The sequence below is a fragment of the Argiope bruennichi genome, chromosome 1 (genome assembly GCF_947563725.1).
Source record: "Argiope bruennichi chromosome 1, qqArgBrue1.1, whole genome shotgun sequence".
In the NCBI taxonomy this organism is placed as follows: Eukaryota; Metazoa; Arthropoda; class Arachnida; order Araneae; family Araneidae; genus Argiope; species Argiope bruennichi.
Window position 1 is genome coordinate 4,553,687 of NC_079151.1, and position 24,366 is coordinate 4,578,052.

Genomic DNA, 24,366 nt, shown 5'->3' on the forward strand with positions numbered 1-24,366 from the left:
GTCTCCCCTCAATAACATCTACTTCAGTGAAGACTCAGCTTCCTGGATGCCATACCAATGCAAGGGAATTATTTTTATTTTTGTATTCATATTAAAAAGCCTATTTAAAGCTGTTTATTTCCTAATCGAGACTTGCAAAAATCTTTAAAAAGTTGTAAAAAGTGTGTTTTTATGAAAAATTAACGTCCTTGTGGCACCACAAGATGTGCTCTAATAATTTTTATGTAGCTTATCTATACCAAAAGACATCTTTTCCACGCTGTTACAAATTAAAAATCTAAAGCTGATTATTTCGCAAAAAGACTTTAAAATATAGCAAAAATTTCAATTTTATGAAATTTTAACGCTTTTGCGGCATCTCAAGACGTACTCTAATATTGTCCATATTTATAATTTATTTTATCTACACCAAAAGGCAACTTTTTCGCGCTATTAAAAATCAAAAGTTCGTTTTGTTTGTTCCACCCTACTGTACAGTAGCAAGTACGTACTTGTCATGAACAAGATCTTGTGTATAAGCTGAAAGAACAGACAATAGCAATCTAATTTCTGCTGATGTGCAACTTACTGAAATTTATGATTGGCTGAGTTTAAATCCACCTAGGGATGACGAATATTTTACGAGCGGTTATTACGTAACCAATATCAAAAAGTGACAAATACCAGTGATCAATACTTTTCAAAGAGGGGTCTGATGCAAATCCTTGATACGATCTTACTGGTGATATTTCAATTACAGGTTTTGGATCACGATAGAAAGTAACAATCGATACGATATCACTGAAATTCACCGGAGCGGTGACTTTACTGGAAAGTAACAATCGATACGATTTGTCCAATGAAAGCTCTCGAACAAAACAGAATAGGAGAAATCTGTGAATGGATTGAAAAGTGAACGGACCGGTTATTGGAATTATCGTATCATTGAATTGCATATCACTGAAATTTATCGGAGCGGTGGCTTCACTGGAAAGTGTGAAGTCGCCGCTCCACTTCATGAGAGTGACCTTGACTTTCCGATATTCGCATTTGACGATGCACTATTCCATAGAAATCATCTTTAATTGCTTGTGACATGACTGATTGCATACATTCTGTTTACTGCCAGCGCCATCTATTGGTAGAATATAGAACTAAAGTAAACATTTTAAAGAAATGACATATATATTTGATTCAAATTTTTCAGAAAATGGTTTACTCCAATAAAGAAATTAAATAAACAGTTCTGAAAAAAATCAAATTTAAGAAGTAAGCTGAAATGGATAAATTAATTCAATCACACGTTACTTAAATTAGTATTAATTACAATTAATAAATTTTATATTTAATACTAAGCAATAATTTTTAATTAATAATATGATTGAAATAACAGATATTTGGAACAAATATTTAAAAATAACAATAGCAAAATTATTTGTTATTCAAAAAATCGTGGGTTATGCATCTCAAGTGCAGTTTGATCGTCAGACTTTTATTTGTTCGACTGGAAATTTGCTCGAGAGACAGTCTTTTCTGCATGAAGAATTCGAGTTTTTTCTTCACAAATAGGAATTAAATATGCCGGCTTGAGACGATCTGTGGAGGCGGTTGATGTCCTGCCATTCAGTTCGATAGTAAAATTTTTCTGTGTCCGTTTTAAAACTTTGTGAGGGCCTGTGTAGGACTGGCACAAAGGAGGTTTCACACTGCCAATCCTTAAAAATACATGCGAGGAAGTTTTTAAAGATGGATTTACATAAAAATTTGTTTTATCATGTGCAGATGTCGCTACAGGATTCAATTCAGGCGTCGTATTTCGAAGACGATCGACAAAGATGTCGTCACAAGGTGGAATGATAGATGTTTCTATCATATCACTGGGAAGTTGTAGAATTGTTCCGTACACCAGTTCAGCACAAGAGGCTTTGATGTCTTCTTTGAGAGCAGTGCGGATTCCCAAAAGAACTATAGGTAGAATTTCTGCACATTGAGCGCTCTCATGGGCTTTGATTCATGATTTTAAATGACGACGGAATCTCTCCACGATGCCATTTGCGATCGGATGGTATACTCTCCTGCGGATTCGATTAGTGCCTAACATTTCTGAAAACTCGCGATATAAAGATGACCGCATCTGCGAGCCTTTTGAACTGTAGTTATTATTGAAGGGCATCCGAATCGAGATATCCAAGTATGAAAAATTGCTCGATAAATGGTTTTGGTTTGCATGTCTGCAATTGGAATAGCTTCTGGCCATCTTGAGAATCTGTCGATCATTGTTAACAAATAGATACAACCATTGGATGGAGGTAAAGGACCAACAATGTCGATATGTATTTGTTGAAAACGAGAATCGGGCAAGCTAAATGTTCCTGATGGAGCTTTAATGTGGCGCTGAATTTTTGACCGTTGAAAGGGCTCACAGTACCTCACCCATCCTTTTATATCTTGCTTCGTAAATGGCCAAACATATCTTGAGCTGATTAATTTTGTCGTTGCTGCTATTCCTGTATGTGAAATGTTATGCAGCTGCACAAAAATTAGTTTTCGAAAAGATTCTGGAACAAATGGTCGTGATGAACCAGTTGAAATGTCACAAATGAAGTCAGAATTCGGGCTGAAACAAAGTTTGAGTGCCAGTTGAAATGACGAACTTTTGTCATGTAAAAACCTTTGAGTTTCAGAATCATTTTGTTGAGCTGTTGCGAGTTCACAAAAATTCAGAAAAGGTGATTTAGTTATTGAATTCAATTCTATACGTGAAAGTGAGTCTGCCGCAACATTATTGGATCCTTGCACATGTCTGATGTCAGTGGAGTATTGGGATATTAAATCAAGATGACGTAATTGTCTCGGGGAACATTTATCTGGATTTTGTTTGAAGGCATAAATTAATGGTTTCTAAACGAAATAGATTTAAATTAATGTCCGTGGTCACCACTGAAGAGGATTGATTAATCCATAATGTTATTTGTCATGATCTGACTTCATATAAAGTTTTTGGAAGCTATCACTCTTCGTTTCTATGAAAAACATATCTTTATTCGACACACAACAACATCGCACCCTCTGTCGCTCGTAGCTATAATCTGGTTGTATTTCACCGCGTTCCCCGAGAGGCGGAAAACTGAGTCATGCTACGCTTTCAAGGCCATTCATGATTAATGGAGATGAAACCATTAGAGCACTATGGATGAAACGCACATCACACATTGGCGCGCTTTCTCCGAGAAAATTAGAACGATCGCTACAAGGTAAAAGAAAGGATTACAATTTTAGTAATGAAATAACCTACCAGATTTAAATTGTTGCGACTTCACTTATTGCATCTGCATGTATGTTAAAGTAAAGACAGATAGCTAATTTTCCTGATGGTTCTAAATATGATACGTATCTATATTTTTGATGCTAAATCACATTTTATCCATCTAGCTTTTTATGTTTTGAAATTATCGTGTTCACCTGTACCTTTCAATGAAATCACTTTTATTTCCAGTCAATTCAAGATTTTAATGTTATACTAATACTTTTTATGACTTCAGTCATTTTATTTGTTTTCAGGCACTTAGTAAGTATACTAAATACTTTTATTTTCGCACATATTCATTGCTATTTATTTTAATTCGGAGAAAATTTCCAAAATAATAACTAATCAAGTTTAATACATTTTCATGCACTGAGTTTTTTAATTAGAAGTATGAATATTCTTTAAATTTTCTAAGCATTGCTTGTGAAAATTCTTTAGACTACTCATACTGGTTACATTCTCTCACATCTTCTTTCATTTTCGTAGCTCTATTTTTATAAAGTTGATGGGAAAATGACGGAAGAGCTGTATTTTTTATTACTTTATTGCTTAACTAGCCGCATTTGGCGACCAACCGGTTCGCCAATCTTAATGTTCGTTAAAATTTTAATAAATAAATATTTTATGCAATTCTTAATTTAATAGCTTCTTCATTAAAATATTTTAAAACTTCAAATTTTAATAGTCATATAATTCACTCATAATATTATAAAGGCCTTCAGCCGTAATTTAATATGTATCTCTCTAATTTTCTGTTAGCTCCCGTAGAATTTATGCTTTAAATTAAAGTGGCAATGATAAAACTGCAATAAATATAATAATTTTTTTCTCATTGAAACAAAGCATTTTTTTTTTAAATATGTGATAAATTAACTCTACGAGAAGGCGCAATGCGTTCTTCCGGTGATAGCCAGCAATCGGAGGGCAGAGTTCAGAGTTCACTGGGGAGAAACGAAGTCCGCCGAGAAGGGTGCGACCGGAAATCGAGAAGACATGATACTCTGAAAAAAGGCCGCATCTGGAATTCTTGCGTAGAAGAATTCCTCTGCAAATGCCAGTGTACCACGCGTAGGTGGGAAAGATCCTTTGAACAATATCAACTGTCCATCTTCATATAATATAAATTCCTTCTTCATCATTGAATTCCCATTTGTAAGAATCATCATTTGTTAATCAAGAATGAAAGGACTAAGCTAATCCAAGTGGACTGATGCCTTAATCCATCACACCCACAACCATGGGGGCTCGGAGCCGGTGAACAGCAAATTTTAAAAGATACTGTGCGATTTCTGTTTTATATTTATTCTGCCATATTTTTGAAAAGGAGTGTTTTAAATAATTTAAAGAAGTGTGATTTAGAAATACTTGCCGAAGAACTCGGTGAAACTGTGGCAGAATTTTGGAACTTAAGAAATTTATTGAGAATGGAATTAAAAAGAAATTAATGAGAATTAATGAAAAATGGATCAAGAATTTGTCCGTGGCATCGTCAAATCGATCGTTGAGGATCGGACGGCTAAGGCAGTTACTGAACAATCCAAGTTAGAGATTGAAAAATAAAATTGGCCCGACTTGAGAAGGAGATTGAGCTAGAAAAATTGAAAAAACAATCATTGCCTAATGAGCGATCAAACGTGCTTTTTAGTGTTGAAAATTTAATAAGAAGTATTAAAATACTAACAATTTCTGTTCCTGAGAAACCCGAGGCATTGCATTGTTTTTTACTTCCTTAGAAAAAGCATTTATTACTAAAGAAGTTTCTAAAGACTTACAAGCTGAGATATTAATTAATTTGCTAGGGGTAAAGCTAACAATCTTTTAACGTATGCAACTCAGGAGGAATTGTCGGATTATGAAAAATTAAAAGAGTTATTTTTAGCTGAATTTCAGCCGACACCTCGAGAATGTCTTAGTAATTTTAAAAATGCTGAACGTTTACCAAGCGAATCGCATGTGCAATTTGCATCGCGATTAACTGCAACATTTGATTACTATTGTCAGCTAAGAGAAGTGGAAAGAGATTTTAAAAAAATTATGTGATCTAATTGTTGCGGATAAATTGTACGAAAATTTGGATTTCAGAACTAAAGAATACATAGGTATTCGCGAAGGAAAAGCATGGTTTCCACCAACTCAGTTAGGTCGCGAATGTGATTTATTTTTTTCACCTCGGGGTAAATCGTTATCTGAAGTCAGTAATTCTAATGTACATAGTGATGAAACGAGAGCATCAGGGTTTCAAAAACAGGCAATGAAAAGTGAATCATTCCGTCGAAACAAAAATCAAAATGTTAAACTGGAAAGGATTTGTTATGTATGCGGGGGAAAGGGGAAAAGCTTTCATTTCGCTCGTAACTGTCCAAAACGATTAAAAAATCTACAAATGAAAGTGAGACAGGAAATAAATTTGTTATATCGGGAATTGGAACTAAACCAAAAAATACGCTAGAATATATTGATATTCTTGTAGATGGGAAAAAAAATAAAATTTCTAAAAGATTCAGGAAGTGAACTTATAATAGTGAACAAATCATTTTTTCCTTACAAAAAAACAACGGGAAATATACGTTAAAACTTGTTTTGGAAATGAAGTTTCTGTTCAAACGGCAACTTTTTCATTTGCTTTTAATGAAAAATGTAAACCCGTTGAGATTGAGGCAGTTATAAGTGATCAGTTAGTAATGGAGGGAATTTTCCCGACGAAATGTCTGAATCTTATTCAGCAAAATGAATTGGCAAGCGCCGAAAATAGACAGGTAGATTCAATTGAGGGTAAACTTCCATTTTTTGCGGCGGCAATTGAGAATGAATTAATTACTCGACGTTAGACATATTTTTGATGATAGTTTGCGTGATCAGGTTTTGCAATTGATAAAAAATTATGAACCATCTAAAAAATCTCGAGAGACTGATTTACGCCTAAATGTTGTACTGAAAGACGATATTCCAGTACGGCAACGGTCTAGAAGATCACCGTCCGCTGAGCAAAAAATTATCGATAAACAAATAGATGAATAGTTAAAAATGGGTATAATCAAACATTCTTGTTCTGAATAAGCGTCCCCAATTTTGTTATGCAAAAAGCGAGATGGTACACATAGGTTATGCGTGGATTTCTGACAACTGAACAAAAAAGTAGTTAAGGATTCTTTTCCTATGTCTCAAGTGGAGGAGTGTTCTCGATCATTTAGGAGAGGCGAAAGTTTTCTCAACTTTAGATTTAAAAAATGGGTTTTTTCATGTCCCAGTTGAGGAAAAATGTACCAAATATTTGGCATTCATTTGTCATGCAGGTTTTATTTGAATTTTCAGACTCCATTTGGTTTGCCCACCAGTCCTAGTGTGTTCTTAAAATTCATATATCATGTTTTCAAGGATCTAACTAGGGATAGTACAATTGCAATTTATATGGATGATTTCATTATACCTTCACGCAATGAAACAGAGGGTTTGGAAAATTTTAAACGTGTTTTAAAAGTAGCTTCCGAATATGGATTAGTAATTAATTTTAAAAAGTGCCAATTTTTAAAACGAAAAATTGAATTTTTAGGCTATGTTATTGAAGAGGGCACAATTCGCCCTTCATCAAATAAAACGATTGCCGTTCAAAATTTCATGAACATAAGAATATTAAATAAATGCAAAGCTTCTTAGGTCTCACAGGATATTTCAGAAAATTTGTGCCAAATTATTCAAAACTTGCAAACCTATTAAGTGATTTACTTCGTAGCGGTGTAGAATTTGAATTTGGACCATTACAAAAACAGGCATTTCAACGTCTGAATGAACTTTCGGGTCAAAGTTCCGTACTCCACATTTTCTAGCAAGGGAAACCTCTTGAATTACATACGGATGCTAGTAGCCATGGATTCGGAGCAGTTTTATTACAACGCTCAGATGATGGACAACTACATCCCATTCATTATATGAGTAGAAAGACATCAACACAGCAAGAAAAACTATCAAGTTATGAGCTAGAGGTGCTAGCGATTATAGAAGCATTGAAGAAATTTCGAAGTTATCACTTGGAAGCAAAATTTAAAATAGTCACCGACTGTGATGCATTCCAAAGACGATGGAAAAGAAAGACCTGGAGCATAAGATAGCCAGATGGGCATTATTTCTGGAGGAGTTCGAGTGCGAAGTAGTCCACAGAGAAGGTCAACAAATGTAGCATGTAGATGCATTGAGCAGGAATGCAGTGTGCATGATCAGCCGTTCCCAAAACGAAATTACATCTAAGATCGCAACTGCACAAGAAGCTGACGAACGTATTCAATTGCTGAAAACTCTGGTCGAGAAAGGAATCAGAGATGATTACCATATAAAAGAAGATGTCTTGTACGTACAAGTGGATGGACGTGAACTCATCGTTGTACCGGAAGCGATGGAACTAGAGATCATTCGCAGGATCCACAACAAAGGACCTTTGCTTTGCAGAAAACTGAAGATTTGCTGAAAAGAGACTTTCCTATCTCGAAAGCTAAAAGGAAAATAGAAAAAGTCCTTATGAATTGTGTTGATTGCATCCTCTGTAATAGAAAACGAGGCAAAGGAGAAGGTCTTTTGAATCCAATTCCAAAGGACAATACTCCTTTGAGCACATACCATATAGATTTTATTGGTCCCTTACAAGCAAGAGGTATCAACACATATTTACAGTAGTAGATGCCTTCACCAAATTCGTTTGGTTCTATCCAGTCAAATCAACATCAGCAGCAGAGGCACTGCAAAAACTCAAGATACAACAAGCTGTCTTCGGACATCCTTCGAGAATTATTTCCGACAAAGGTTCTGCCTTCACTTCTAAAGACTTTGAGGACTACTGCAAGGACGAAGGGATTCAACATATACGAATAACAACAGGAGTGCCAATAGCAAACGGCCAAATAGAAAGGATGCATAGAATACTTATTCCAGTGCTTGCAAAACTGTCAATAGATGATTCTGCCAAGTGGCTCAAGTTCGTACCAAACGTTCAAAGAATCATTAACAGCACTATCAGCAGATCCACCAAATTCACTCTCTTTGAGTTGATGACAGGTATGAAGATGCGAAAAAAAACGGACCTAAGAATAAAAAAAATCCTAGATCAAGAATTCTTGCACGCCATGATTCAAGAAAAAGGAACAATTCGAGAGGAGGTCAAAGCAAATATATTCAAACTGCAAGAAGAGAACCGACGGCAATATAATAAACATCGTAGAATTGCCCCACCCTATAAAATGAACGACTTGGTAGCAATTAAAAGAACCCAGTTAGAAGGAGGTCTGAAGCTAAGTCTAAGTTCCTTGGACCTTACAAAGTGGTGAAGATAAAGCCAAATGTAGCGACGATGTAGCTAAAGTGGGATCTCATGAAGGGCCTCAGGCAACTTCCACTTCAGCTGATCACATGAAGCCCTGGACTGATACAGTTGCAACTTGAGATCAATACATTTCTTTTTTTTTTCATCATTACCTTTTTTTTGTTTCTTTTTATTCCTATCCTTTATCTTCAATATCCTCTCTCTTTTTTTCTCTCTCTTCTTCATTTGTGTGTTTCAGAGTTCGGAGGACCTCACATGTCGATGGCCGAGCAAAGTGGTAAATTAACTCCACGAGAAGGCGCACTGCGTTCTTCCGGTGATACCAGCAGTCGGAAGGCAGAGTTCACTAGGGAGAAACGGACGTCCGCCGAGAAGGGTGAGACCGGAAAGATCCTTTGAACCTGCGGTGGGAAAGATCCTTTGAACAACATCAACTGTACATCCTCATGTAATATAAATTCCTTCTTCATCATTGAACTCTCATTTGTAAAAATTATCAGAATCATCATTTATTAATCAAGAATAAAAAGTGGACTGATCCAAGTAATCCAAGTGGATTGATGCATTAAAACCCATCACACCCACAAATATGAGTACTGAAAACAGGGTCGCTGAGTATTTAAACCTTATGAGGACTAAAGAATATTTTTCTTCATTTATTGTAATTGGAGAAATTTTATCGATTTTCACTCTAATATTCTTACTAATTAAAATATTTTTTTTAATTTTGCAATTTTAACTTTAAAAAAATTGCAGCCTCTTGCCTCCCCCCTCCCCCGTCGGCGAGAAATTGAGAGTTTCGTCTGCAGAAGTGTTCTTCATTTCAGGATGGTTGTAGAGAGTTGCGCATTATCGAATATGATTATTCAAAGTTCACCTTAAAGTTAATATATTGTAAACAGTAAAAAATCTTTAACGTAAAAATATCTAAGTAATGGTTAAAGTGTTTTGGCTATATTTGGCAAAATAATCGATAGGGCAGTAGGTCAGTAATATGCCATATTTTGAGGACAAATTTTGATAGCTGAACTAAGAACTGAATGCAATGTGCAATGGATATCGAAGACGTTATGTTCGTAGATTTTCAGACACCTGATTCAAATGTCTTTCATTAAGCTTATAATTTTTACTACTTTTGACAATATAACCGACAAGGTTACAAGTTCATAAGATGTCGACAAGTTGATATTCTCATTTTGATAGCAATTTTTGGTCGGTCGACTATGAATTCAATGCGGTGAATTGCGAAGATGTTAAATTGCAAATTTTCAGACATTTGATTGAAATGTCATTCACTTGGCTTATAATTTGCACTAGATTTGGCAATATATAAAACAAGTGAATAAGATTCCAAATTCTGCCACTCACTTTTGGGTGGCCAACTATGAATTAAATGTGATGTATGTTGAAGAATATATCCACAGATTTCCAGGCATTTGATTCAAATGTCGTTCATCAATATTTTAACTTGTACTACTTTTGGCAATATAACCGACAAGACGACATGTGAATAAAATATAAGACAGGTCCCAATTTATCAAAAAATGTTGATCAGTTGACTGAGAATTCAATGCGAATGAATGTCGACGAGTCCAAATTCTCAGTCATTTTATTTAAATGTCAAAATGTTCATTCAGCATATAATTTATACTATATTTAGCAGAATAATCAATAATCTGGCAAAAGAATAAGACGACAAATTTTTTCGAACTAATCTTTGTCCTTCGGTTAAGATTTCATCATAAATGATGGAAAAAAATTGTTTTCAACGGGCACTTCGATTACTTGTCAGTGGAATTAATAGAGAAGTTGGTGCTTTTATATTATTCATGAATAGGTGGAAAGAGTTGTTTTCCATAATTCATAATTCAAATCCAAGTTCTAAAATGAATCGTCATCTTATTCATGTAATTGTTACTTAATCGGTAAAGAATTGATAAATTTATTTTATTTATTTCACTATGGGAATTTTCTGACTAAAATCTAGTTAATAGTTAAATTAAATTTAATTAAACACTCTTTTCTTTTGACATTCTTGTGCATATGCATGCTAAAAACTCACTTTGGGTTTTTTACTTTGCGGTATCCAAATTACGTGAATTCATTATAAATCATAGAGTAAATAAGTTGCATAATTGTAAATTAAGTTTATTTAACAGTAAAATATCTGTTTTCTTTTGCAATCTGATTTATCAGTGTACAATTATTACCCAAAAGAAATATTACCGACTGCAGTTGACGATAAAAAAAAAATTGTGGTATGGTAGCTTTTAAGCTGCACTAAAAGAGTTTATCCAAGTATGCACTAAATTTGTTAAATAAATTACTTCCTAAATTCTTCAGATTCTCCATTCAATATTATATGTAATCGGGGAACGTGTTGTTTATATATATTTTTATTTCAATTACTATTCGTGGCTAAAACTATATAATTTCAGATGCTTTTAAATTTTTAATAGACTTTGAATAAAGATGTCTTGATAAAAAGATGATTAAAATAATTTTTCATACAATATTCATAAATAACACATTAACCCCTTGATATACTAATTTACTTCACTTCCTAATTAGATGGCAAATCTTATCTGGGACAATTATTGTTATTTTAATCCCTAGTATAAAATAAGGCCATTTGAGGTAATGACGTGTTTTCAAGTGGTTTTTGCATTTTAAATTACTTAATACTTCCACTTAATTGTAGATTTAAAATTAAGAAGTAAACAATTCCATACGCGAGTTAGACTCGCCATTGCATACGAAGGGATTAAGAAAAACCAATGCATGCAAGGGGATAAAACTCATCTTTTGGGAGAAATATAGGCTTGAAATAACTTCGAATTAAGAAAGTATTTAACCATAAGAACGCATGCCTAAAAATGAAGATAGGCCCGGCCTTCTTAAAAACAACATCATTGTATCTTTTCCGCATTCTATATGTCCGAACTATAGTAAATTTTTGTTGACTCCGCCTACTTATTCTCCTCGGATTCGAAGCACATCTTAATTCCAGCTCGTTGTTGCAATCCTTATTTAACAAATATTTTAGGTAGGGGACTATGCAGAAAAGTCGATTTTTGACGAAAACATCAAATATTTTTTATTTATTATTCTGGATTTCTAAAAAAGTTTTTTTTTATAAAACTTTTTGTTTCAACTTTCATTTTATATAGATTGATTTTATATAGCTGATATAAGATAGTAAGAGTATGCATGTGTTCATTTGGCATGATACGTCATTCTGGTGCAATCTGTGTTTATATACTACAAACTAGAATGGAATATGACTATATTTTCCCTAAAATTAGATCTTAGAGAAATTAAATCTCAAAAGTCTCATGAAGAAAAAGACTCAAATATTGACAATTTTTTGATGGTCAGTAAAAGAAACTGAGAATATTTTTTTACAAATACCTTTGTAAAGTTTCAACAATAAAAGAAAGGATCAACATCTGAATAAAAAAGAAGTTAAATAATACTTAATTTTCTTTAATTAAATGTAACATTAATTATTATGAGTTATTTTGAAGCTAAATAAGAGAAATTGTGCTTGCCCCCCTGTCGGATTTGTCATTCCCCCCCCCTCGTCGGCAAATCTATGCCGCCGCCTCTGATAGCCATACAGACTTCCTGAGCATGGATTCTCGAATAATTAATAAATTAAAGTTTAAGTAAATTGAAAGTCATGATTTTAATTACTGTCTACGTTTCAGATCTTTCCGAGTTTCAAAACATGTTTTTTAGAACATGATAACTGAAAAACGATTTGAGCTACATATACGAAATTTAGTGCATGATTTTATACTAAATTTGAAGATTTCATTAAAATTTTAAACAAAATCCATTCTTAGGACGTCTGTAGTTCTGCTTGAGTACAGGTGAACACGTTAAGTAAAAAAGCGTAAGGAATTAGATAATAAGGTTTTATATAAAACCTCTAAAATATAATTCTTTGTACATCACAAACATAAACAAAATCCTACGAAATCAGGTTTTAAAAACTAGCAATAAACAAATAGCCAACTTTAAAAAAAACAATAAAATTTTTATTTATTTTTTAAATAAAAAAAATTTGCTTTTGTTTTGTTTTGTTTTTTGTTTTCTCATTAAAGAAATAACTCAATAGCGCTTTGAGCTTGATAAATGAAATTTGGTTTATGGTATTTACACCAAATTTGTTTTCTACCAAATTTTGATCAAAATCCATTCAGACATAGTCTATCTGTCTAGCTGTGCGAATATAAATTAACATGATAAAAGGAATAGAGCTAGATGGATAAAATTTGGTACATAGATTTAACATGTTATTCATAGATATCTATCACATTCGGAACCAAATCAGTCAAGGGGTTGACCGTCTGTTGTTCCGTATATTAGAAATAGAATTTTCGCAAGCATGTAAACTCTATTTGCTCTATGAATTTTTGACTACAAATGTAGTTTTGTTTGAAATTTTGTTTTCAATGGATTGGGGGAAAAATTCGTCTAAAACACAAATTTGATTTTCGGTTTCTATTAACGGCATGCTTTGGAGTAATCCTTCTAAATAAACCGTCGAAAATCACACAAGAAATTCAGTAAAAACACTAAATTTAAGCCAAAGATTTATATTTCAGAACCGTTCTTTGCGCATGTTATAACAAAGATACAAGCCTTTATCCAAGACCCGCAATTTTATGTGGGAATAGGGAAAGGGATAACTCCCATATTATACCATAATGATGAAGTTTTGTGAAGATCACTGCTGCTGGCTTATTTAATTTCCATATAAGATTTAATTTAAAATAATGTTTTTTTTTTATTAGACAGGGCACTGTCTATATAGTTTACTAGTATTCTTAAGTCCAATTTGGCAGATTATTTTGCAAACTTTCCGTACTTTTACCTTTATTTTAAAATTACCTTTTACCCGATTATCTGAAAGACATTGTAATGTTTAAATAAAATGTTTACTGTTTAATAATGTTTAAATGTAATGTTTAAATAAATAAAAACCGCCCTCCTCAAAAAAGTCACAAATGTAAATGTCCTAATTTTGGGGCAATTCCAAAATAGATTTTGTATATTTCTGAAGCAAAAACTTGGTTTTTAAAAATTATTGGAAAAATAGAATTGAAGCATTTATTTATTTGGGGAGTTTTAAAATATGTTGCAGGTTACACTTTTATATGCTAACCTTTATTTTCCACGATATTTCATAACAAATATTGCAACAATCGGTAATTAATGTTTACCGATGTAAGAAAATGTTTGATGTTTCTTTTTAAAGAGTTATTCGAATACAAAACAAGTATTCAAATGATACATATAATTATTAGTATAATCAAAAATATTAATTGATTATCATCGAAAGTTATTGCTCTGAATTAATGGAGTTTGCTGAAATTTTTAGTTTTAAAAACTTTGTTTCTGGTCTACAATAATTTAATAGATAAAGTATTATCAAAATAGATGTTAAACATTTTAAATATTTTTGATTAAACATCGACATCCAATTGTTTCTTTGACGATCTATGCCTTTTTTTTGCATGTTTTATTCATTAATTTTTTTTAAAGAAATTAAACAGTCTACCATTCAAGAAATTTATTTTTATTTTCATTAAATAGTTAAAATTAATTGACTATGAGTTATTTTTTGTTTGAATTAATCACTTGATTATAAATTAAATTGGAATAAACTGAGTATCAAAATTTCTATCTCAAATTAAATCGTCGAAATCTTCTCCCCGGCCTGTAAAATTTAGTTTCCAGATATCAAACTTTATTTCCTTAAATGTCCTCCATGTATAGAGGGCTGGCGAAGATTTCCTTCTCGTGTGAAGTTAAGGTAGCTTTTTTTTACGAATTCCTTTCCAAAATAAGTTTCGTCCTGCTTTTAAAAGGGACCGAAATTCAGCTGCATTAAATTCGTTAGAAGGCTACGGTGACTTAATGGGAGTGTCAGATATTTGAAAATTCTTGACACAAGACTTACTTTTATAGAAGATTTACAGTTTAGAAGGGTCTTTTCATCCAGATAATTAAGAATCAAACATCTCCGCAATGTTATAGAAAAGAAATTTGCAGAGTAATGCACCATCTCAGACAGCAGTGAGGTTTCAACCAAGTAATTGAAGCAGTGCTTCAGTTACTTTTAAACAAGACAAGTTTACGTATCAATAAAAATGCTACAAAACAAAGTGATAACTATAGTTATTTCAAAAACTGAGATTTGGGATTTAATTAAACATCTAAAGCAATTGAAATAATTAAAAAAAAATTTTTTTTATATATTCTTCTCAAGCCATTACAATAAAAAATAAATTCAAATGCTAATTAACATCGTTAAATAAAATGCTGAGTAGATGCTAAAAATGCTAAAAATTAAATCTTCAACGTAAAAAATATTAAACCAGAAGTGAAACAATTCCGTCAGATGTTTGAGATACTCTATCATGTGAATAGTTACGAATTTTGTTGCGACTTTAGTTATGAATTTTGTCCCAACAAAGTGTGAGCGCTGCTGAAGTTTGAGTGTCTATATTGATATTATCTCTTATTTATTTCACATTTGTTTTTTTTTTGTGTGTGTGTGTTTGTTTTAGTATTTTTTGTTATGTCAATTCCTTATTTCACATGAAATGTTATAAAATATAGCATGAATCATTTCATTATTGGTGGGAACTGAATTTAAATTTGATTGAAAAGAAATCGACTCTTATCTGATTGATAAGATTGCATGCGTTTAAGTAAATATTCTAATCCATATACTAGAATATTTTCTGAATGTTGTAATTTATTTTAATCATTTTCAATTACTGATATTTAAACTTACGATGATTAATGCATTAATAGTATCGAATAAGATGGTCAGAATTTATCCATGCTTATTACATTTTAGTGAAAGATATATCAACTCTTATATTAGTATTTTCAATATCAATTATGAAGTGTTTCAGTATTGCTAATGAAGAAAGATAACTGATTCATAAATCAAATAGGTCTAAGTGAATATTAGTGTGCACCAGCTGGTTGTCGTCAATATTGCAACCCATCGGATCCCTCTTATAGCACTGCTGTTTTGTGTACTACTTTTTGCAATGGTTGAGTTGTACATAAACTACAATTACATTATGAAAAATGTTAAATTAAAAATATTCAAAAAATATTGATTAAAGATTTTAATTTTGTTCTTTATTATAATTAAAATTTATTAAATAAAGAAAGTTAAGCTTATAATTAAAAGTTATTTTCTTCTTTCTTTTTTTAATGTGAATACGAACAGAAAGTATTTATTCTTTTGCAATTTTTAATTGTCAGTATGCGCTTTAAAAAAATCGTTTGCATCCTCATTTTAAAAGACAGCTTTAAAAGACAGTTAAAAAAACAGCTTCGCAATTCTCGTAATTCTTTTGGTGTTATAATGGTTGGTTCCCTTTATAATTTGTTATGTCGGGAGTATTTCGAACCTGTAGAATGGATGAAGGGTGAGTTAAATATGCATATATATACGTATATATATTTTACGAGTTGATGAAGTTAGGAAAGGAGGCTGATTTGAAATTTTGTATTGAGAATGGTTTGATATCGAACCAGCAGAATGGATGAAGGGTGAGTGGAATATATTTTTTTACGAGTTGATGAAGTTGAGAAAAGTATGTTTGTTTGAAATTTTGTATGGAGAATGTTTCGATTGCTTATTTCTCCGCTTTTTCTTTTCTTTTGGTTATGTACTGTTTCTGATATCCACACAGTCTTAATGTTCAATGTGCTAGCGAAGCTACCAGGTTCTCGCTCCCGCTGCTAGCGAAGCCGTAGGAGGTTTTTTTTTAAGTTAAAAAATTCTGCCCGGTACCGGGCAGTATGAAAAAAAAAAAAAAATACTTATCAGTAAAAAGTTCTAATTAGATGGCGGAAAATGGTAACCGTAACTGTTCCGCGGAAGTATTTGTTTATTTTGTCCGCCATCTTTATTGGCGACTTGGCATTGTTGGCGCAGCTGGGTGCACACTAAAATTCACTTTTACCATGCTTGAAACAATCTACATGCTCCCAGTTCTTTATTTCCTTTTCGTTGATCAGTCATCAGAAAGCAAAAAATTTTTTACATATTTGTTTTTCCATCCCTCTGTACTTTTCCTTTTTTTCTTCGGTCTCACACATTGACCTTTCAAGAACATTATTTGAGATGTTTAAAAATGAAATTCAGTAAATTTTCTCAGTTGTTTATGATTTTAAATTGATTTCCAAAACAATGTTTGCACATAGGCTAAAATATGGAAATAATTATAGTATCGGGCTGTGTGACTGAATGTTGTCTCATATTTATGAGTGTCACACTTAATACAGTTAAATATAATATTTTTAAATCTTAACTATTCAGTTCTATTATAATATTTTTGAATGAATATATAATATTTGTAGATTCTGTTAATTTATTATTTTATTGGGCTATTAATGTATCAGTTAACAATAACTATGAAAAAGTTTAGATGTTTTTTTATTAATTGTTATAAATTTTGATCTATTGTAAATAAGTAAAGTCTTTTTCTTTTATGATTTAATCTGCTTCAGACCTCTGAGCCTATCATATATTTACTGTCATGTATTTTAGATTATCATTTTTTTTCAAGATTGCTTTAAGTAATTTTTAAAAATTTAGAATTTGACAGTTATTTGCAGTGTATTTCATTATTTCACATAATTGGTTGCCTTTGACAACATTTGCCATTCAAAAGCAGGCATCTATGGTGTCAAATGATAATACCGATGATAAAATTATAATTAGTTTTTACACTTATCTCAAGATAAACATTAGGAATTGAGAATGACAAAGAAATTCTTATAATTTTTCAAATTATTTTATATTTGTTGAAAGAGAGTTTTTATTTTATCACATTAAGAGTGCTTATCCTAAAGAATGTGAGGTATGCTTAAAATCTTATTCCTCAATTTCCTCTTTTGCAAATCATTTAAAACGCTGTAAACCAAAGGTTTGTAATGTTTTAACTCTGACAAAAAGCAATTGTAATAATTTATTGGAGGCTAGTATTAGTTTTCATGCAGAAATTGTAAAAAAGCCCAAATTATGTTTAGTGCCAGTCGAGACAACTTTAAATAATCAACATTTAACTGATAAATGTGTGATAAATTCTCTCCAGTTGTGTCTAGAGTGTGGTAGATTTTATAGCAGTAATAAATATTTAACGAACAAAAAAAAAAAAAAAAAAAATTGTACCGATAACAAGAAGAATGAATCGTATTTGTGTACAGAATGTATTAAAGCTTATGTTAGTGTATAGAATTTAAATAAACATCTTAATGTTGTTCATGATGTTAAAAACATCAAAACTTATTCCTTTAATTAGGGGACAAGTTTTAGAATTTTTTTAGAATCTGAAACTATTGGTACTCATATTTATTTTTAAAAATCAATTGGTAAAAAAAATATGCTGTGAGAAAACATTCTATTATTATTCATGTCAATGTTTTCAACCGTCATATCCATCAAGGATTAATTCGAGGGCAGAGCGAAATGGTAAATGTAAAAATAAAAACGGGGTAATTCCTTTCAGTATAAGTTGACCCATTAAGATTTGCGTATGTAAGCAGAAGAATTTGATATCGTTTACATATTATTCCATTCATAACCAACAAGTCAGTTACAAGAACACCAAATATCATCCAATTAAGGAAAGGTCATGCTATTTAATTAAATCTTTCTTATTACTTTCCTTTCCCATTTCAAAAATTGTCAGTTTATTATATGACGATGTAGGATGTCGAGATAATAGAAATTTTTTCCCTAAAAAGGAAGCCTTCATATCTCTTAAAACTATACAGAATTATTTAAGGCGTCTGCGCAATTCAATTCAGCCAGCCAATGATGCCATGTCTGTTTCTAGTATAGTAGAGGAATTAAGGAAAGTGTTGTGACTGAAGACGATCTTTTATCTATAAACTATTTATTTTACATTATGTACAGAAACTCTATCAAAAAACGTAAACATGGATGATACTCTACACTAATTTCTCTTCCGTTGCCAGTATCGCTAGCTGAATAACAAGTTACATAATTAGAAAAGACAACAGGAAGTGCGAAATATAAAATGAGTGGCAACATCCTCCCACCTTTTGTATTGCAGACAAACACTTTAAAGCAATACAAAACATAAACAAATTATTACACACTTGCATTACAAACACAAAATCTTATATATGACATTACAAAAATAAAAATTATTAACAGTTCCTTGGTTGTCCTCGATGAGATGGTCTCTAGCGCTGAGCTCCAAAGGATAAATTCGTTGAAGCGGTCGTATGATCTCACCACTGGCTAGTCGTAATTTAGCCACACGCTCCACGCCGTCCTTACCTGGAAACAATTCGATCGCTTGAGCCAAATACCAATTAATTCGGTTTGGGTTCTTTGATTCAACTATGACGATTTCTCCCGGAGTCTATATTTATGTTCAAGTTCTACAGGCAACACCTCGTCCCAGCCTATTTTTCCTCTACAAGCTTCTTGCATAAGTAATTTTGGTAACAATAAAGCTGGAGCCGTAAAGCCAATCGGATCGTATACACTGTTGATCACAGATAGCAATACCCTTTTTGTAACTGGCTTTTCTTGGGTGCAATCTATATTTGCTGGTAGCTTGCAAGAGAGTTCGACGCTGACTACATCCCAACTCAGGCCAAGTACCATTTGCTTATCTTGATTTTCCTTAGAGTTATTAGAAGCCCATCAGCGCAATTCAAATGCGTCTACTTTCATTATTTGTATGGATTGCGATTTCAGTTGTTCCAGTTCTGTAGCGTCATTAACACTCGTAACTAAATTGTCCACGTAGAATCCTTCTTTTAAATGACCAATTGTCTTCCTGAGGCTTTCTGTCTGGAATTTTTCTCGTTCTAGATGGTAACTTATAGTGGCATTCAGCAGAAAAGGGCGGGAGGAAACGCCGAAGACTACTCGACAATGACGATAAATTCTTATTTCCGAGCATCCAGTTTTCTCCCACCATAAAAATCTTAGGACATCTCTATTCTTCTTCAGTTCTCAAACGTATCTGTAGAAATCCCCGTTTCGCATCTGAAATTACACCTATGGCACCAGAACAGAATTTTAATAGTAAAGGCAGTATTTTATGTATAAGACTTGGGCCCACACTTAAGCATTCATTCAAGGAGGCAAATCCTGGTTTTTTGAACGAAGCGTCGAAAACTGGGCGAACCTTTGGTATTGCTTGATGGCTTAATGACGGGTCTGTGAGGTAGGTAATGGACTTCCTTGGCAAGCTGATCTATTGGAACAGCTTCTATAATACCTTCTGCCTCCCACTGTTTAAATACGTTATCGTAGGCTTCAAAGTAATTTTCGTTTATCAAACGCTTAGTTGCTGTACGAAGTCTGGATTCTACTGCGTCGTATTTATCATATAGAGCAGGATGTCCAGCTAGCCATGGTAAAGCCACTTCATATCTTTGATTTTCACAGATCCTAATTCTTTCCTTAAAATGGGTCAAAGTTTCTTCTTCAAGAAGGCTTTCATTTATCTTCTCTATGGGATCTGTAATGCCCAAAACTTCCAAGTCCCACATTTTAGGCACGTCCATATTTTGTAAGCTTAATGTGTCTAGGTTAACAACTTCATTTTTCTTCCCCAGTCCTAAAATTGTCCAACCCAGCAAGGTCTCAACTGCAGATACTCCTGAAGATAATACTTCTATTCTACCAGTCAAAATGCTTCCAAGTATATCAGCTCCCAGAAGAACTCGTATAGGTGGTGAATCTCTTCCAACATCTGTAAGTTTTATTCCTCTGGAAGCAAGCTCAGAAAGCAATTTCCTATCATATATTCTAGGCAGTAGTCGTAATTCCACGAGCAGTAGTCGTAACTCCACGAGCATTGGTCGTAACTCCAGGAGCAGTAGTCGTAACTCTAGGAGCAGTAGTCGTAACTCTAGGAGCAGTAGTCGTAACTCCAGGAGCAGTACTCGTAATTCCAGGAGCAGTACTCGTAACTCCAGGAGCAGTACTCGTAACTCCAGGAGCAGTACTCGTAACTCCAGGAGCAGTAGTCGTAACTCTAGGAGCAGTAGTCGTAACTCTAGGAGCAGTAGTCGTAACTCTAGGAGCAGTAGTCGTAACTCCAGGAGCAGTACTCGTAATTCCAGGAGCAGTACTCGTAACTCCAGGAGCAGTACTCGTAACTCCAGGAGCAGTAGTCGTAACTCTAGGAGCAGTAGTCGTAACTCCACGAGCAGTAGTCGTAACTCCTCGAGAGTACTGCTGAAATTAAGCTGAAGTTGTGCGCAGCTTATCGCCATCCTTGGCGTCTTTCTTCGCCAAACATTCCTTCAACTTGTTCGCCGTAGCCGTAAACGAAGTTCTTAACGATTTTCGTTTTGTTTTCAAAGCATCCATATTCACATGAAAACTTAAAATAGTTGCTTAAAATTATTTGTAATAAATTCTTAATGTCTGTTTATAAAGAAGAAAATAAAGTGAATATACTTTCTAAAACTTAAATCACTTTCGTAAACTTCATATCGTAACTCATAAGCAGTAATTTAAATTATTCGTACCTGCACATTTTATAGTTCTGAATTCTTCGAAAGCAGAATTCTGTCTGTCGCGGACGCCAATTTGTTGTGACTGAAGACGATCTTTTATCCATAAACTATTTATTTTACATTATGTACAGGAACTATATCAAAAAACGTAAACATGGATGAAATTCTACACTAATTTCTCTTCCGTTGCCAGTATCGCTAGCTGAATAACAAGTTACATAATTAGAAAAGACAACAGGAAGTGCGAAATATAAAATGAGTGGCAACAGAAAGAGCCATACAATCTTATTTTAATTTTTAAATTACCAAAGTCAACAACAATTTGGGGCCCTGCACATTTAGATAATTTGCCGAATTATGAAAGTTCTGCTGCATTAGGTTTACAGACTAAAGCACAAAATGATATGTTAGTTAAGCATTCAGATAAAATTCTTTGTATTGATACAACTCATGGCACAAACTTTTATGACTTTTATCTTCTTTCTCTGCATGTTCAGAATGAATATGGTCAAGGTTATCCAATTGCACATTTTATTACTTATGATTTAGATTATCATACCTTAATTGCTTTATTTTCAAATTTATATTGTCTGATTCCTGATCTGAATATAAATACTGTAATGACCGATGATGATGGTTATTCCTTTAAAGCATTTAATTCTGTATTTGGTCCAAATATAAAACATCTTCTATTCCAGTGGCACGTTTTTCTTGGTTGTAAAAGGCAGTTAACTTCAAAAGTATGTTGTTGTTGTTGTTTCTAATGGCACTTGCCATGGACAAGCCCGCTGTTACGAAGACAGCAATTGAAGCCGGTGGGTGAGCGTCTCTCGTTTTCACAGCAGCGCCAACTAGGGCCAAGAGTACGACTTTGCTACTCACTCATCACTCATTCGCTTGCACAACCCCTTTTTACAGGAGGGCACATTCACACATCTCACAGATAGGACAACGGAAGAACAACCATGCCCAAACCGGGACTCGAACCCTGGACCTCCAGATGATGGGGAAGACGCGCTACCCCTATACCAGGACGCCGGCTCAAAAGTATGTGATAAGTTTCACCGTCAAAAAATGTTACACGAGTTATTAAAATAATAAAGGAAGTGACTGAAATAAATTTTGAAAATAAACTTTCAATGTTTCTCGACTGCACATGCGATTTCGACCAATACTAACAATTATTGCGAATCTTTTTACAATCAGTTAAAAACAATATATATTGATTGTAAGTATAATAGGCGAATACATGATCTTGTTTCAATTCTTTTGAAAATGGAAAGAGATCGATTTTTAAAATATTCTTGTAATGTTATTAATAATATTCCTACTCATTCCAAGTTCACTAAAACTGTTAAAGAGAAACATGACAGGGCTCTAAAGATTCAGAATATAGATGTCATTGAATATGACAATCATTGGGAGGTTAAATATCAATCTCTAAAAGGAAAGATATATGTAGTAAGAAAAATTGCAGATGCTTGTGTTTTATTGTATCATTGCTCTTGCGAAGACTGCAGCAACGTGTGTAAGCACATACATAAAATTCATTTAATGTCTTTCAAACAACTGCTGATTTTAATAAATTTGACTGCTGATTTAATAAATTAAACTGCTGATTTTAATAATTTTACGATTAATTCTGATATTTTAAGTGAAAAATTAAATCCCAACATGTTATCTACCAAGAAGTGCAGATCAAAGGAGGCAGAGTGCAAAAAGTTATGCTCGGAAATGTTAGAATTAATAGAAATTCCACAGATTAAAGAAATCATGTTAAATAATGTAGTTAGTTGTTTGAATAATTTGGTAGCTGGTATGCGTGGGGTTTTGAATTTTAAAAATATTCGGGCTTCTTTTATACCTAAATTATATGTTGCACCGAATCCAAAAATTAATCCTGAGATTAAATTTTTTTAAACTTCTCATAGAAAAAAATAAAGGTACAACTCGGCCCGTGAAAATTGCAATAAAAAGCAAAAATTAAATAAACGGTATGAAATGAAGATTTAAAACATTATTATCTCTATTATTGAATCGCATTTGACAAATAACAAAATTCTTATATGGTAATATATGATCTGTTATTTAAATTTGGCAAAATAATTTTTATTAATAATTTAAAAGTTTAGTGAAAATTAGATGAAAAATAATGTTTTTAAAATGTGTATTAATGTTAGTTTTCATTTCAACGCATTAAAACCAAACAAAAACGTTTGAAAGCATCATATGAAACTTTTCTTTAAAAATTTATTCACTGAGTTATAATATAAAATTTAAAATTTTTTGTACTGAAAGAAAAAAAAAATTGCCCCCAAAAATCAATGAGCGAAAGGCTTCATGCTAAAAAATTTAAATATGCTTGAGTAAAACTCTTAGGCTGAAAGAAAATGCAAGCACATTGTTGAAAAACCGCAACGCAATTCATTGCTCAAATTAGATTTATTATTTCGAATGACGGGTTTCTTCTATATAAAATCAGTCTAATTATGTACAATTGAATATTAGAAATACGAAAATTACTGTACAAAAGTAGCCCAATGAATAAGTATAACTTTTGAATATACTCTCTAATAAAGGCATCACCTCCCTCCCTAAATAAAATCATGGGCATTAGACCATACTGTAAATGCCACTAATGCACAAATTTTTATTTTTAGCCAATGGCATATGAGTTTTGTGCTTCACAGTACGGTGAAGAAAACCAAATATGTATTGCGAATGCCCCTTTTTTCAACCAATTGAAATCAAAATTTAACACAGAATGCATTTTTAATATCACGATCATATATTAAATTTCATTTATCTAAGTCTTCGTGTTTTTATATTATCGTGTACGGACTAACTAACATTCAATTCTTTGACAGATTTAATTCAAAATTCGATAAGTATCTAATTTAAATGTTAAATTTTTATACCGATTTTATTCGTATAGCTATTTACTGTCTATCCTATTCATTTGTATTCGAATAGCCAAATAGACAGACTTCACATCAATGGATTTCATTCATCAATGGATTTGAAAGAAATCATCAAATTTGTTGAAATAACATGCAACCAAATTTCAATTTGTCTTGCTAAAGACGCTTTTGAGTTATTGTGTTCATAGACTTACGAACAGACATAGTTTCCAAATTGTGCTTTATGGACTCAGGAAATTAATTAAAACTAAGATATTGAGATTAGTTAAAATCTCGAGTTGGATTTTTGACGATTA

At 32.7% G+C, this 24,366-nt stretch overlaps 2 protein-coding genes across 2 annotated transcripts; one reads left to right on the plus strand and one right to left on the minus strand.

Annotated features, from left to right (window-relative positions):
- Positions 1 to 7,795: 7,795 nt before the first annotated feature.
- LOC129962124 (uncharacterized) lies at positions 7,796 to 19,291 on the plus strand. Its single transcript, XM_056075866.1, has 4 exons — positions 7,796 to 7,928; positions 7,988 to 8,329; positions 8,833 to 8,970; positions 19,056 to 19,291. Exons 1-4 carry the CDS (start codon positions 7,796 to 7,798, stop codon positions 19,289 to 19,291), a joined length of 849 nt encoding a protein of 282 aa, XP_055931841.1.
- Positions 19,292 to 19,751: 460 nt separating this feature from the next.
- On the minus strand, positions 19,752 to 20,189 carry LOC129962133 (uncharacterized). Its single transcript, XM_056075875.1, has one exon. It carries the CDS (start codon positions 20,187 to 20,189, stop codon positions 19,752 to 19,754), a length of 438 nt encoding a protein of 145 aa, XP_055931850.1.
- Between the last annotated feature and the right edge of the window lie 4,177 nt (positions 20,190 to 24,366).